General features: G+C 40.8%; 1 protein-coding gene across 2 annotated transcripts in view; it reads right to left on the bottom strand.

Annotated features, from left to right (window-relative positions):
- Ccdc171 (coiled-coil domain containing 171) overlaps positions 1-16,061 on the bottom strand; it is a 339,088-nt gene that overhangs the window by 294,287 nt on the left and 28,740 nt on the right. For both annotated transcript variants that reach the window (XM_057784865.1, XM_057784864.1), the window contains exon 6: positions 5,191-5,337. In XM_057784865.1, coding sequence (XP_057640848.1) covers positions 5,191-5,337 — 147 coding nt within the window. The remainder of the gene's footprint in view (positions 1-5,190; positions 5,338-16,061) is intronic.

The following is a 16,061-nucleotide window of genomic DNA, read 5'->3' on the forward strand; positions in this document are numbered from 1 at the left end:
TGAAAAGAAACCCACTATTACCTAATGCTGTTTCACAACTAAAAGTAATTAAAATGTTTTTAAAGGTAAGTGCAGGATTTGATAGACTCCTGACATCTAAATGGTTTTATTCTAATATTCAAAGCATTGACTCTATACCAACTTTTTCAACAAGCCATATATAACTACATGGATTTTTAAAGTATATAAAATATCATCATACAACTTTTTTTTTTTTTTTTGGTTTTTTGAGACAGGGTTTCTCTATGGCTTTGGATCCTGTCCTGGAACTAGCTCTGTAGATCAGGCTGGTCTCGAACTCACAGAGATCCGCCTGCCTCTGCCTCCCGAGTGCTGGGATTAAAGGCGTGCGCCACCACCACCCGGCTTTCATACAACTTTTATTAGCCAGAAAGATATTTAACACTGTGAAAAAATATTTAAAGTGCTACTTAGAATATAATCTGATTCTTTAAACACATTCTTTAACCATGTAAAAATTACTCCATTTCTGGTAAGCATGTAACCATCTTTACAGAGTTCATACTTCATATTACCAAGGAGAATTCCTAGATATTACACACCCAGTTTCCTCACTTTAAACTTTTATTTGATTGTTTGTTTGTTTTTGGACAGGGTTTCTCTGTGTAACTTGGCTGTCCTAGAACTCACTGTATAGACCAGTCTAGCCTCAAACTCACAAAGATCCACCTGTCTCTGCCTCCTGAGTGCTCGATTACAGGTGTGCACCACCACTGCCCAGCCAGTGTATACATCTTTTATTAGTGTTGTACAAACAGCCCACTCGAGAACTGGAAAATGGGACTGGACATATATTTCTCCAAAAAGGATACACAAATGACCAGTAAGTGCACGGCATAGTATTTAACCTCATAAAAAGTGAACAGGATTTTACAGCTGCTATGGTGTTTTTCATTTGAAGACTAGCTGGAAATATGGAGAAAGGGGAGCAGTCAGTGCGCTGATTGTTGGGAATATGAAACAGTACATAGCAATCTGACAGCTGCTCATTGCCAGGAAATTACCATGTGATCTGGTAATTACCAGGATTCCCCAGAGGAACACAACCAACAGGATACATGTAGGCCATAAAAGGAACTTATTGGGTTGGTTTAAACAATAGGAACTCGGTTATGATGGCCACCTACATACTAGGAAGGCAAAGAATTGGCACCTCAGCACTCCCGATCCAGTGCCGAAAGCCAGTCAGCTCCTTAGAGAGGCGCCTTTTTGAATCCCTGTTTAAAGGACAAAGAAAATGGGGTGTGCAGTCAGTGTGGCACAGAAGTGATAGACACAGACACTTAGAAAAAGGGCTTGAAGGCCCAGGTGCTGTCTTTCTCTGATGTGCCTTCCTCACCTAAGCAGCCGGACATTTCAAGACACCACTCCATTCAGAGTAGGTCCTTTCCCCAGTCCTTGCCCCATGTTCCAATCCTCCCTTGAAATGTTCCCACAAGCACACAATTCACAGTCCTAGGTATCCCTTAACCCAGTCAAGTCAATCACTAAGGTCAACTATCATGCCCAGCAATTCCATCCTTAGTTATAAACCCAAGATAATTGATGACATACCCTTATAAAACTTAGACATAAATTTTATTACAACATTGTTACTATTAGCCAAAATGTGGAAATAATACAAATGTCCATCAACTAATATATACATATAGAAGATGTAAGAAAAAATACCATTCAGTCATAAGAAGGAACAAAAAAAATGATACATGTTATAGCATGTCTAAACACTACACACATTAACCTAAGTGAAAAAGTCAACCACAAAAGAGCAAATATTGCAACTGTACACGCATTAACTATCTAGAGGAGGTAAGTCCACAGGGAAAGGAAGCGGATTAACAGTCGCAAGGGATGGAGAAACAGGACAGTGATGGTAATGAGGATGAAGTTTCACACCAGGGTGGTGAACTGTGATAATTGCACAGTATTATGAATATACAAGAGACCAGTAATTTGTACACTTCAAATGGGTAAACTTATGATACACAAATTAAATCTCATTTTTTAATCAGCAAGATGAAAAGTTAGAGCTCTATGCATCTAGTCCTACCAAAAACAACTGCCCCTTCCTAACCATCACACGTACTGGAGATTCATATGCTGAAGAAGAAACCTAATCAGAGGCTAGACACGGAAATACACAGCAAAGAAAAAGAAAGAAATGTGCAGACTTAAGTCAGAGGCAAGACCACACAAAGTATGACACCCTGCTGCATTTCCTTCTTGCATTTTATGACAACCAACCTAGAAATTAAGAGCTGGCTCTTAGGAGAAATTATAGAAATGCAAAGTCTTGGACTGCAACATTTGAAATCTCCAAATAAAACTTGTGTGGCATTTCCACATCCCCCAGAGTAAAGTTTCCAGAAGTCCCAGCCTGTCTAGTCAACTGGCTGCCTGATCTCTCCACCCAGATACTTAACAGGCATGCCAATCTTAACCTCTCCCATTCAGTAAATGGAAATGCCAGTTATTTGCTCAAGCCAAAATCTTCATTGCACTGATGCCAGGGTCTGTTGCACACACCTATAATCTCAAAACACAGAAGGCTGAGGTAAGTGGACTGTCATGACTTCAAAATCTACTGGCTACACAGTTAGTTCTAAGCCAGCCTGGTTTAAAGCATGAAATCCTGTATCTAAAATAAATAGGTAAATTTAAAAATATCGCAGGTGTGAGGGAGCTCAGCAGGTAAAGGTGCTTGCTGCCAAGCCTGACAACCTGAGTCTAATGCCCCAGAGCCCAGATGATGGAAGAAGAGAACTAACCCCCTGCATGCTCTCTTCTGATAGCTATACACGTGTCACGGCAAGCATGCAACTACACACACACACACAAATAAGTAAATAAATAAATAAAAATTTAATAACTATAGTTTTTAATTAGGGTGAAAAGGAAAATATTTTACTAGGATATAAAATTTTTCAAAGATGGAACTGAATAGAAGACTCAGATATCAATCCACACATCTTCCAACACCTGATTTTTGACAAAGAAGCAAAAAATATCAAATGGAAAAAGAAAGCATATTTAACAAGTGGTGCTGGCATAACTGGATATCAACATGTAGAAGAATGAAAATAGATCCATTAGGGCTGGAGAGATGGTTCCGTGGTTAAGAGCACTAGCTGCTCTTCCAGAGGTCCTGAGTTCAATTCCCAGCAACCACATGGTGGCTCACAACCATCTATAATGAGATCTGGTGCCTCTTCTGGTGTATATATGTTAACAGAACATTGTATGAATAATAAATAAGTCTTTAAAAAAAGAAAATAGGTCCATTATCTATTACCATGCACAAAACTCAAGTCCAAATGGATCAAAGACCTCAACATAAAGCCAGCCACATTGAACCTTATAGAAGAGAAAGTGGGAAGTACACTTGAACGCATTGGCACTGGAGACCACTTCCTAAATATAACCCCAGCAGCACAGACACTGAGAGAAACAATTAATAAATGGGACCTCCTGAAACTGAAAAGCTCTGTAAAGCAAAGGACATGGTCAACAAGACAAAACGAGAGCCTACAGAATGGGAAAGATCTTAACTAACCCCACATCAGACATAGATCTGATCTCCAAAATATACAAAGAACTCATAATCCAATAAAAAAAAAAAAAAATAGAGCCGGGCGGTGGTGGCGCACGCCTTTAATCCCAGCACTTGGGAGGCAGAGGCAGGCGGATCTCTGTGAGTTCGAGACCAGCCTGGTCTACAAGAGCTAGTTCCAGGACAGGCTCCAAAACCACAGAGAAACCCTGTCTCGAAAAAAACCAAAAAAAAAAAAAAAAAAAAATAGAGTACAGACCTATACAGAGAACTCTCAACAGAGGAATCTAAAATGGCTGAAAAATACTTAAGGAAATGTTCAACATCCTTAGTCATCAGAGAAATGCAAATCAAAAAAACAACTCTGAGATTCCACCTTATATCTGTAAGAATGGCCAAGATCAAAAACACTGATGACAACTTATGCTGGAGAGGTTGTGGGGAAAAGGGAACACTTCTGCATTGCTAGTGGGAATGCCAGTTGGTTTACAATCCCTTTGGATGTCAGTGTGGTGATTTCTCAGAAAATTAGGAAACAACCTTCCTCAAGATCCAGTAATACCACTTTTGGGTATATATTCAAAAAATGCTCAATTGTGCCACAAGGGCATGTGCTCAACTATGTTCATAGCAGCTTTGTTTGTCATAGCCAGAACCTGAAAACAATCTAAATGCCCTTCGATAAGGAAAATGTGGTGCATTTATACAATGGATGATACACAGCAGAAAAACACCATGACATCTTGAATTTCGCAGAAAAAATGGATGGAGTTAGAAAACATTATTTTGAGTGAGGTAACCCAGACACAGAAAGACAATTATCACATGTACTCACTCATAGGTGTTTTTTAAACATAAAGCAAAGTGGGGGCTGAAAGATGGCTCAGAGGTTAAGAGCACTGATTGTTCTACCAGAGGTCCTGAGTTCAATTCCCAGCAACCACATGGTGGCTCACAACCATCTATGATGAGATCTGGTGCCCTCTTCTGGCCTGCAGGGATACATGCAGGCAGATGCTGTGTACATAATTAATAAATAAATCTAAAAAAAAAAAAAACAAAAAAAAAAAAAAAAACAAAAAGCAAAGAAAACCAGCCTACAAACCATAATCCCAGAGAACTTAGACAACAATGAGGACACTAAAAAAGAGATAGATCTAATCTACATAGGAAGCAGAAAGTATAAAAAGACAAGATCTCCTGAGTAAATTGGGAGCATGGAAACCCCGGGGGAGGGCTGAAGGAGAGAGGGGAGAGAGAGAAAGAACACAGAAAAATGTAAAGCTCAATAAAAATCAATAAAAAGAAAGGAAAAAAAGGGAAAAACATTTTTTTTCAAGGAGGCAGGAGAGATGGCTCAGAGGTTAAGTGTTCTTCTGAGGTCCTGAGCTAAATTCCCAGCAACCACATGGTGGCTCACAACCATCTATAACTTAATCTTGTGCCCTCTTTTGGCATGTAGGCAGAATACCGTATACACAATAAATTTTTTTAAAAAATTTCAAAGAAGTCAACTATACAACAGAAGTTGTCCCCAGTTTTCCTGACTTACAATGTCCTCTAACGTGAAGTCACTGCATGAATAACAAACAGCTGCTATAAACACTGATAAGCCGTACCTCAAATTCTTTTCTCAGGCGTTCTTCCCTTTGAGTGCTAAATTCAAGCTCACTCGTTTGTCTCCGCAGAAGGTCGGAGCAGTCCGTATGTTCTGCTTCTAACTGTTCCACTTTTTTCTGCATATTTTGCACAGCATTATCTTGCTCCTGGAAAATAATTCACTTTTGATTCAACAGTTTATAAGCCATTGATAACTAAAAGTCATTATACAGACAGCACTGAGGAAAATCTGTGTGTCAGTTATAACGGCAGGTTAACCTGTAGAGGCAGGACACACTGTGGCCTTTTTTCACAGTGTTTCAGAATTTACGTGTGACTTTTATAATTTAATAAGTGTGATCAGTAAATACTACAGCTAAAATTATGTACAGGACACTGAAATGACCTCTGGGGTCTCTGCAACAATGTTGTGGTTCAGCTGTCATATGTCCTTTCTCCTGTCATTAACACGCATAAGTATTTAGGAAGACAAGTGGATATGTCCCTTTGTGATAAGAGCTGATTAGCTTGGACAGTTAATAATGACCCTTGAGAAACATCAATGCGAGCTCACAGTACTTAACTGTTGCTTAGTGCTCTTAACATTATAACCACTAGATGGCTCTGTTTCATTTCCTCTTCAATTTTCAAAATAACTAATCTGGAATAACCTAGGATCCTCATTCTCACTGCAAGGCTTTGAAACAGTGGTTCTCAGCCTGTGGGCTGCGACCCCTTTGGCACAAACAATGCTTTCACAGAGGTCACCTAAGACTACAACAACAACAGAGATATTTACATTATGATTCTTAACAATATCAAGATTATACTTATGAAGTAGCAATGAAATAATTTCATGGTTGGGGGTTACTACAACATGAGGAACTGTATTAAAGGGTTGTAGCATCAGCGAGGTTGAGAAACACTGCTTTAAAAGATCCCTCTTTCTCCACCAACATACATGGACACAAACACAGAGCAGGGGGGCCTCCAAGAATCCCTGGTCACTTGAAACAGAACCTAGATACAGAATTTCAATTACAGTTCTCTATCAAAGAATGTTAAGTACCACTGTTACCTAGCAAATCCAAGTTCCCTTTTTTGGTTTTTTTCCTTTTAATTTTCCTTAATAAAATCACTTAAAAAGAGACTCAGAAGCTCAAGGACATTTTACTAGAGTTTGAGAAAACAGGGCAGGCAGGTTATAAATCTCAGCAGCTGCTGGGAAAGCAGAGATACAGAAGAAAAAAAGCCATTCCTTTTTTAAGTTAGGGTTCACGAAAGCCAGCATTTCCAGCAGTGCAGACTGGCAAGCAGCTGCATGGAGGAAGGGGACTGGGGGCTTCAAAGAGACAGTAACAAACCCAGAGGATGGGGGAAGCATGCTTAGGCTTTCGATCATTATTCTAAAGAAAAGGAGATAGAAAGAAGGAAAACTATGCCTTTTTTGAGTTAGAACTCAATTTATTCTTCCCATCTCCCCAGCATGTCTTCAGGTGTATCAGTTTTCCTGTTGGGTGGTTTCCCAGATAGGTGATTGGCAGGACCACCTATATTACCACTTAAGGAAGGAGAAAATGGATCTAATATTTCAATGTTTGCAACAGATCAAAACAGCATGTGTTCACCCAGGACCAGAGGTAGGGCATTTTCCCTTAAAGGGCCTCAACAAAGCCCTGCTATCTCCACCTTCTTATACGTTGTTTCAAATCCTGGGGAAAATGCAGTTGAGGTTCCCCTTTCTAGGGTGACCAGGAAACAAACGGAAGGGGACACAATGAAGGGATCCATAAGGGCCTCCAAAGCTACTCCCTGGAACATCACTTTCCATACAAGCATATACACACTTCTAAAAATTCCTGGTCACTCATAAAACATTATCAGAATCCAAGTATAATTTGCTACTGAAAACTGTTTGGAAAGTACCTTTCACATGTAAAAAAACAGCTTTAAGAACATTAAGCACTATATAAATATACAACTATTATTACCTGCATCAGTACCACTCCTTCAAGCAGTTACTGACAAGAACATTAACTCAAAGTCACTTTTTGTGCCCTTTTATTAGCATACATTCATTGTGCCAAACAATGGGTTTCACGGTCAGGTTTTCATGGACTTTGACCACAACCAACATCCAGTGCCTTCTCTTGTCCTCCCACTGGTTCCCTCTCCCACTCCCAGAGAAGAACTCTTTATAGTTCCATATAACATATTGTATTTTCCTGCCGGGCGGTGGTGGCGCACGCCTTTAATCCCAGCACTCGGGAGGCAGAGGCAGGCGGATCTCTGGGAGTTCGAGACCAGCCTGGTCTACAAGAGCTAGTTCCAGGACAGGCTCCAAAGCTACAGAGAAACCCTGTCTCAAAAAACCAAAAAAAAAAAAAACCAAAAAACATATTGTATTTTCCTGAACTTTTTAACCTTTATTTGTACTCTATTATTTATTGTATGTACATGGGTGTTTTGCCTGCAAGAACACCTCTGCACCATGTGCATGCAGTGCCTGTGGGGGCCAGAAGAGGGAGCTAGGTTCCCTGGAATCTGTGTTCAGCACCTGATTTTTTATCTTTTACTTGATCTAATCTAATCCTGAGTTCTGCGATTATGGGAATGCACCACCATTCACCCCTCTATGTGATGCTGGGATCAGGTGGGGGTGACAAACCCAGGGCTTTATGCATGGCAGACAAACACTCTACCAAATGAGCTCCACCCCCATCTGAAAATTAAGATTTTGGAGAGGAAAAAAATCAGAAATATTAGAAATTAGAAACTTCAATGAATGATAAAATAATCCTTTAAATGTATGTTACTTGATTTATCAGTCTTCCACCTTTTTTTTTCTTCAGAATCTCAGTTTCCTTGCTAAATTCCTTTTCCATAGTATCAAATATTTCATCCACATTGCTTTTTTTCCTTACTTTTTTTTTTTTTTTTTTTTTTGAGACAGGGTTTCTCTGTAGCTTTGGAGCCTGTCCTGGAACTTGCTCTGTAGACCAGGCTGGCCTTGAACTCAAAGAGATCCACCTGCCTCGGCCTCTGCCTCCTGAGTGCTATGATTAACGGCATGCACCACCACTGCCCAGCTCCATGTTCTCTTTCAAGGTCCCAAACTGACTTTCTTATCATGATCTTCTGCTTTTTGAAACCTCTTTGAAATCATTTTTGTTTGTTTTTTTGCTTTTTGAGACAGGGTTTCCCTATGTAGCTCTGGCTGCCCTTTGAATTCAGAGATCCACCTGCCTCTGCCTCCCAAGGGCCAGGATTGAAAGCATGCAACACCATGAACAGCCCACACTAATCACTTTCTTAACGCAGGATTTTGAGTTCTTTCTTTAGTACTTCAACAATTCAATTATGGTTTTGGTTTGTTTGTTTTTTTCTGTTAATGAGTTATAAGCTTCAAAGGGGTCATATGGCTTGGCGTGTAGTGTGTGTGTATCTACATTATAAGTTTTTGGTTCTGTTTTTCCCATCATTTTTTTCTTTGTTTCGTGGGTATCTTTTTACTAGTCTTCTCTTTAACCTAAAATCCTCACTGCCACTCAGAGAAAAAGAAAGCTGATAATAGTAACAGAAACAGGCCGGGCGGTGGTGGCGCACACCTTTAATCCCAGCACTTGGGAGGCAGAGGCAGGCGGATCTCTGTGAGTTCGAGACCAGCCTGGTCTACAAGAGCTAGTTCCAGGACAGGCTCCAAAACCACAGAGAAACCCTGTCTCAAAAAAACAAAAAAATAGTAACAGAAACAATGATTTAAGCCAGATACTAAAGTGCAGGAAAAAGCAATTAGGTGCTTTACTTGCATCTTTGATGAGGACAGAAAACAAAGGAGTTGGATATAAACAGGATAAATGATAAGTTGACAGACTACTACAGCTAAAGACAGTGCCAATGAGATGGTCAACAGGTCACAGCACTGTGTAAAGTTGATGACCTGGGAACCATCCCTGGAACACAGGTTTAAAAAGAGAAAACAGCTGGCTGTGGTGGTGCACACTCCTAAGGTGAGGAGGAGACTGGACAAGCGTCAGAAGCTCATGAGCTAGGCAGGCTGGAGCACACAGCACAGCAGGTACAATAGTGGGGAACGTTGTCATCTGACCTTGGTACATGTGTTATGCCACAAACATGCCTAGATTCCATTTAAACATGAGTTTTCAGGGGAACTGTGGTATAGGAGGTCCTTCTGTCTATGTGTTGTTATTGGTTAATGAGTAAAGAATCCGCTTTGGCCTATAGCAAGGTAGAACATAGCTAGGCAGGAAAAACTAAACTGAATGCTAAAAGAAAGAAGGCGGAGTTGAAGAGAAGCCATGTAGCCACCACCGGGAACAGACGAGCCAGAACTTTACCTGGTAAGCCACAGCCCTGTGGCGATACACAGATTAGTGGAGATGGGTTAATTTAAGATACGAGTTAGTCAGAAATACGCTTAAGCTATTGACCAAACAGTATTTCAAATAAAATGGTTTCCGTGTGATTATTTCAAGTGTGGGGAGCCAACAGAACTGTAGTGATATTTGTATTTTAATAAAGCTTGCCTGAAGAAAAGAACACAAAACAGCCACACTGATCAGCCATACAGGCCAGGCAGTAGTGACACACACCTTTAATCCCAGCAGCCACACTAGTTAGCTAGAGAGGCCAGGCGGTGGTGGTGCGTGCCTTTAACCCCACTAGAGAGGAATATAAGGCGAGATGAGATAGTGACTTGCTCTCTTTCAGTCTGAAGATTTTAAAGAAATAAGAGTTCTCTAGTGGCTTGGCCGCTTTTGCTTTTCTGATCTTCAGGTTGAACACCAATATCTGTCTCTGGGCTTTTATTATTTGTGCTACAGGGAGTGGTAGTTTGAATGAGACTGTCCCTTCCAGACTCAGGTGTCTGAACACTTGGTCCCCAGTTGGTGGTGATGTTTGGGTGAGTTTAGGAAATAGAGCCTCACTAGAGGAATTATGTCACTGAGGTTTTAAAAGCCAAGTACTGTTTCATTGTGTTTATCTGTTTCCTGCTAGCAGTTTAAGATATGAGCTCTCAGATATTCCCACTACCCTGCCTTCCTGCTGCCACACTTCCAGCCATGATGATGAACTCTTGTCTCCTGGTGCCGTACCTCAAAATAAACTCTTCCTTCTATAAGTTTGTAGCTTTGATCATGGTGTTTTATCACAGCAACAGAAACCAAATTAAGACAGCAGTTGGTACTCGGAGTGTGGTGGAGTCATAAAGAAGCTGACCATGTGTTTTTTTGGGTTTTTTTTTTTGGAAGAATGTGAAAGACTTTGGTACTTTGGACTAAAAAGCAGTTGAATGCTTTAAGTAATACTTAATGGGCTTAAAAGACAGTACTGACAGTAATATGGACTATGGAGGCAAGCTCTATTGTGAATGCTTTTGGGGGGGAAGGGGGATAGCCACTTTCTGTCTTTGTCCTAAGAACTTGCCTGTTGTTAATTGTAAAAGTAATATTCTGATTTCTTTGCTGGAAATGTCAAGACATCCTAATATTAACTCTGTCCCATGGTTATGAGTAATCATTCTTCTACAGATCTACAGTGAAAAATGAGGCAAAAAGAAATACAAAATGAATCTGCAGAGGAAAAGAACATTAGCAAGTTTTACAGCTAAGTTTTGTGCTAAAAGACACTCCAATTGTTAAGAAGATTAGTGCCATTGTTGGGGGGACAAATCTCAACTGGAATAAAAGGAAGAGTCCTCTTGAGGACAGATCCCACCCAACTAAGCCTCCAATTTGTGAAAGAAAAATGCCAAAGGAATTTTCTGATACTAGAAACAAACAACAAAGAGAAGCCCTCCTCTGGCCCCTGTGGACAACAGTCAACAGGCACCAAGCCTAAATGTAGTGCACAGACATGCATGTAGGTAAAGCAGTCACACACTTAAAATAAAAATAAATTTAAAAAATATTTTAAGAGGGCTGGAGAGATGGCTCAGAGGTTAAGAGCATTGCCTGCTCTTCCAAAGGTCCTGAGTTCAATTCCCAGCAACCACATGGTGGCTCACAACCATCTGTAAAAGGGGTCTGGTGCCCTCTTCTGGCCTGCAGGCATACAGACAGAATATTGTATACATAATAAATAAAAAAATATTTTAATAGTGGACATTTTGTTTCAAATAGTCCAGCTTCACTGGGTAGCCAGTGAGGTCCTGTCACTGCTCGCCAAGAGTTATCTGCAGGGGTGGTATGAATGCTGTCTTAGTTAGGGTTTCTATTGCTGTGAAGAGACACCATGACTCCAGCAACTCTAATTATAAAGGAAAAAACATTTAATGAGGGTGGCTCACATTTTTCAGAGAGTTAGTCCATTACCATCACTGTGTAACAAGGTGGCAGGCAAACAGGAAATGGTCTGTCTCACTGGGAGGAACTAGAGTACAAGAGACTGCCTGCTGCCATAGTGACACACTTCCTCCAAGGAAGCCATACAGCTCCTAACAGTGCCACTTCCTTTGGTGGCCACTTTCTTTCAAACCACCAGACATGTCATCTCCATATTAAACTGGCTTTTCAAGTATTAATAAACACTTCTCACAGAAATTACTAAGCAAATGTCAAGACATTTCTTGAGCTGCACTGCGTCCTTCCCGATGCAACACCACTGATCATCTTTGTTTTCCTGCCCCTTAAGGGCATGAGATAAAATGCTTTGCTTGGTTTGTCATCCTCAAGCATTTCCCCTGCTCCAACAGTTTGACAGCTTTAGGTCTGAATCCTTTACGTCTTCATTCCATTTTGAGCTGTAGCTGCTATAAAATGATCTTGCCTCATTCCTCTGAGCAGAGCATCCAATATCCCATCTATTGAAAAGACTGGGGGAAAAAAAAATCTTGGCACCTTTGTCAAAGTCAGATGGGTGTAGACGCAGGGCCTTCTTTTAAGCACTCTCTTTCATTGTTCTGTCTGTTTCTAGGCAAATTCATGCTGGTTTGACAAGTACAACTCAATAGCTAATTTAAAAGCTGAGTAGTACTATGTTCCTTCAGCTTTGCTATACGATTGATTGACTATTAAGGATTTCATGGTGGCGCCATAAAAAGTTAAAGGATTTTTTTTCTTTTTCAGTTCTGTGAAGACTGCCACTACTGCTCTTTACTTGGTTTGGTTTGGTTTTTGAGACAGGGTCTTGAAACCCTGGCCCTCCCATGGCGAGGAGGCACAGCTGGGATTGTGGCCATGCGGCACCACACCAGGCTCCAGCACTACGTTCCACGGCCCCGGAATCACTTCCCATGTCTGCTGGGAGATGCTCCTGGGAGATGTGACTATGCCAACAGGGCATGGGACAGACCAAAGCAGCATTCCCCACACATCTAGCTTGATGATCCGGAGGATGGGTGACTTCCAGGCAGCAGCATGGGTACCAGTTCTCAAAAGCATCTCTGGAGCCCCCTGCCCAACTTGCGGGCAGCTCCTCCAAAGACAGCAACTGTTCCCTGTGCCTAAGTCTGTGGGAGGGTTCCTGTGAGTTCTGTCATCGCCTGTGCTTCCTGAGCTTTGAACTCCACTCCTTCCTCAGTCAGGAAACAGCTACACAAAAGTGCTAATAATTTTATGCGTGTAAACACAAACCTACAATATTTCATACATAGAATCACTGTAATGATTTAAATTTGGAAAGAACTTAATTCTCATGCAGGCAAAGACTAAATTAATTATAATAAATACAGAATAAAATTATACAGCAATCAAACTGAGTGAATTAGAACTATTACATTAACTTGTCTAAATCTCAAAAAGCAAACAACAAAAAGACAAGCTGGACAAATATACATATTGTATTATATCCCACTTATATATGTTAAAGACATAAAATTCTAAAAAAAAAACTAAGTAAAAGCTTATCAAAGTATATAGACAGCATTCAAGGTCAAGTTCACAATGGGGGCTCTGCCATGGAATAAGTTGGAGAAGGATTCAAAATGGTCTTCAGTGATATAAAACTGTATTTCATTTCTACATCTGAATTGAGAACAGCAAACACTAAGATGAAGTACATGGTAGGTGCTAGCTACATCACTGGTACAGGCTGCTTAGATTAGGTATTAGCTGTTAAGTGTATGGCTTTACTAATATAATCTAAGTCTGGTATGTATTGTAAGATACAGAATAACTTTCCTCCATTGAAACATACTTAACTTTAATTTTTGTCTTAGAATTTATGTTCTAATCAAACGGAAAGTGACCTCAGTTCTTGCATTGGAAAAGCAAGAGTGATAACTGTGCTGTGGAATTCAGACACTAGAGAGTTGGGATGTTCTTCTGTCTGTCCACTAGAGGGAGATGTTGAACTTAAAATGTTTTTTTAAAACGGCTTTTTTTTTTAACTGACATTTACCATCACAAGAAACCACATTGTGCTGTCAGAAAATAAACTTGTTTTCTTTCCACTTCTTCTACAAACACACACCAAAAACTATGATTCTTTATATGTACTTATGTAAACAACCCTTCGCAGAACCCAAACTATAGCTCCAATCCTGAGGAATTTTAATTAAACTGGTACAAGTGCATTTAGAAAGTATCAGAGCAAACGTGCTCTTTCTAGCTTAGAAAACACATCCGTGTGGTTATGTATCGCACGAATCTGGTATGAAGCTTCTCCTGAAAGGATCAGAAGAAAAGCAGTTTGTTCCTGCATTGTAAACTGCACACTGTGGAGACTGAAGAAACGGCTCAGCTCTGAGGAGCATGCCTGCTCTTCCAGACCCGCTAGATTTTTTCAGCACTCACATCAGGAGGCCCAGAACCACCTGCAACTCCAGCTGCAGAGGGTTCCACACCTCTGGCGTCTGCAGATACCTGCCCTCCCCCCATAACTAGAAATAAATTTTAAAAGATTCATAGTCAGCCGGGCGTGGTGGCGCACGCCTTTAATCCCAGCACTTGGGAGGCAGAGGCAGGCGGATCTCTGTGAGTTTGAGACCAGCCTGGTCTACAAGAGCTAGTTCCAGGACAGGCTCCAAAACCACAGAGAAACCCTGTCTCAAAAAAACAAAAAACAAAAACAAAAAAAAAATTCATAGTCATAAGGGGCCATTTGCATAGAAAAATTAAAGAAAAATAAATCAAAAAATTGATAAACTGTACATTGCATCATAACTAACATAAATCCGTACACTATTTAAGGCTGATCATCTGTCTTTTTCTCGCATCTAGACCAGCTGTGGTGTCTACACCATCTACTACAGACAGACATTTCTAAGATGAGAGTTAATGGGTGTACTAATGTACAGGTAAAACAATAAACCATTAGGACTCAGTTTAATACTATTTCTATTAGCAGCAGAATAGCAATAAGTTCTTTTAGAAGAAGATATGGATTTCATTTTGTATATGGAGACTTAAATCCAATCAAAAGTGATTGGTTACTCTCACGTTTGCAGCCACTATTATACCAAAGGGCATGTCTTGATGAGCCATTTTTTTATTATTCCTTTTAGATTTTTTAAGACAGGGTTTCTTTTTGAAGCTCTGGCTCCTGGAACCAGCTCTTGTAGGCCAGGTTGTCCTGGAACTCCCAGAGATCCAGCAGCCTCTGCCTCCCAAGTGCTGGGATGAAGGTTCTCCTCCTCTGGCAGCATGCATAGTACCTTCCAGCACTACGCTATGAAAGCGAGCCAGTGGGGATGCAGCCTCCCAGTGAGTCTGACTTCTCCAAGTCTGTGCTGTCTTCAACAATACAGCTGTCAAGTTATGGAGCATGACCAGCAGCAATAGCAACAGCCAGTAACGTAAGGGTCTATGAGGGCTGAAGGGAACATCACTGGCCCACAGCTGCATCCAGGCACTGGGCTTTTCACCTGCTCACACGTGGTGTCTAGCACTGTCAGACTGCTGGACGGCAACTCCATTCCGACTGTCTTTTTGTGCATGTGTATCTTAGGAAGCTTCTACAGCAGTAGGCTTCCACATGACTTTCTGGAAAGGCCTTTAGTGTAATTATTCTACCCTGAATTCCCTCCTCTACCTTGCCTTCTGATCCCCAAACCCAATTCAACTCTTCTGCTCCATTAACCTCCTACAAATCTTTTGTGGTTTTATTTTTATCTTATGTATATGGGTGTTTGCTTGAATGGATGTCTGTGTACCACATGCATGTAGAGTCCTCAGAAGCCAGTAGAGAGCATTGGATTTCCTAAAACTGGAGTTACAGACAGTTGTGAGTTACCATACAGATGCTGGGACTTGGACCCACATACTCTGTAAGAGCAGCCAGTGCTCGTAACCTCTGAGACATCACTCCAGCCCCATCATTACCCTCTTTCACCCTTTATAACACTGTATTGTATCTCCTGTATCTGAAACGCCCCTCTCCAGAGCCCCTTACTGTTCTGACCATTTTCCAAATGAAGTATAGATATCTGAAGAGTCACAGCTAGCATTCAGTAATGAGAGAAAGTATCATGTTTGTCTTTCTGGGTCTGGATTACCCCACTCAGAATAACTGCTTACAGCCCCATTCAATTGCCAAAACTGTGTTTTTCCTAACAGCTGAATAATATTCTGTCACGTAAATATAACACATTTTCATTATTCATTCATCAGATGATGAACATCTAGACTACTTCCATTTCATGAGCACTGTGAATATAGCAGCAATGAAGGTAACTCTGAAGGCTCAGGATCATTGCAAAAGAGGATGAGGAAACCCGGTAAAGGCCAGAGGCAAAGGAAAACTACAGGTAAAAAGTAGTCTCCAGACACAGCAGCAGGACAGCTGTACATACGAGCTCACAGTAGTTATGACAACACACACGAGACCTGTGAAGCTCAGGCCAGGGAAAATCCCACGTGCAAATCAATGAATGTAATACATCACATAAATGGGCTCAAGGACAGAAATGACATGATCATCTTAATGGAAG

This window comes from Chionomys nivalis, chromosome 11 (genome assembly GCF_950005125.1).
Source record: "Chionomys nivalis chromosome 11, mChiNiv1.1, whole genome shotgun sequence".
Taxonomy (NCBI): domain Eukaryota; kingdom Metazoa; phylum Chordata; class Mammalia; order Rodentia; family Cricetidae; genus Chionomys; species Chionomys nivalis.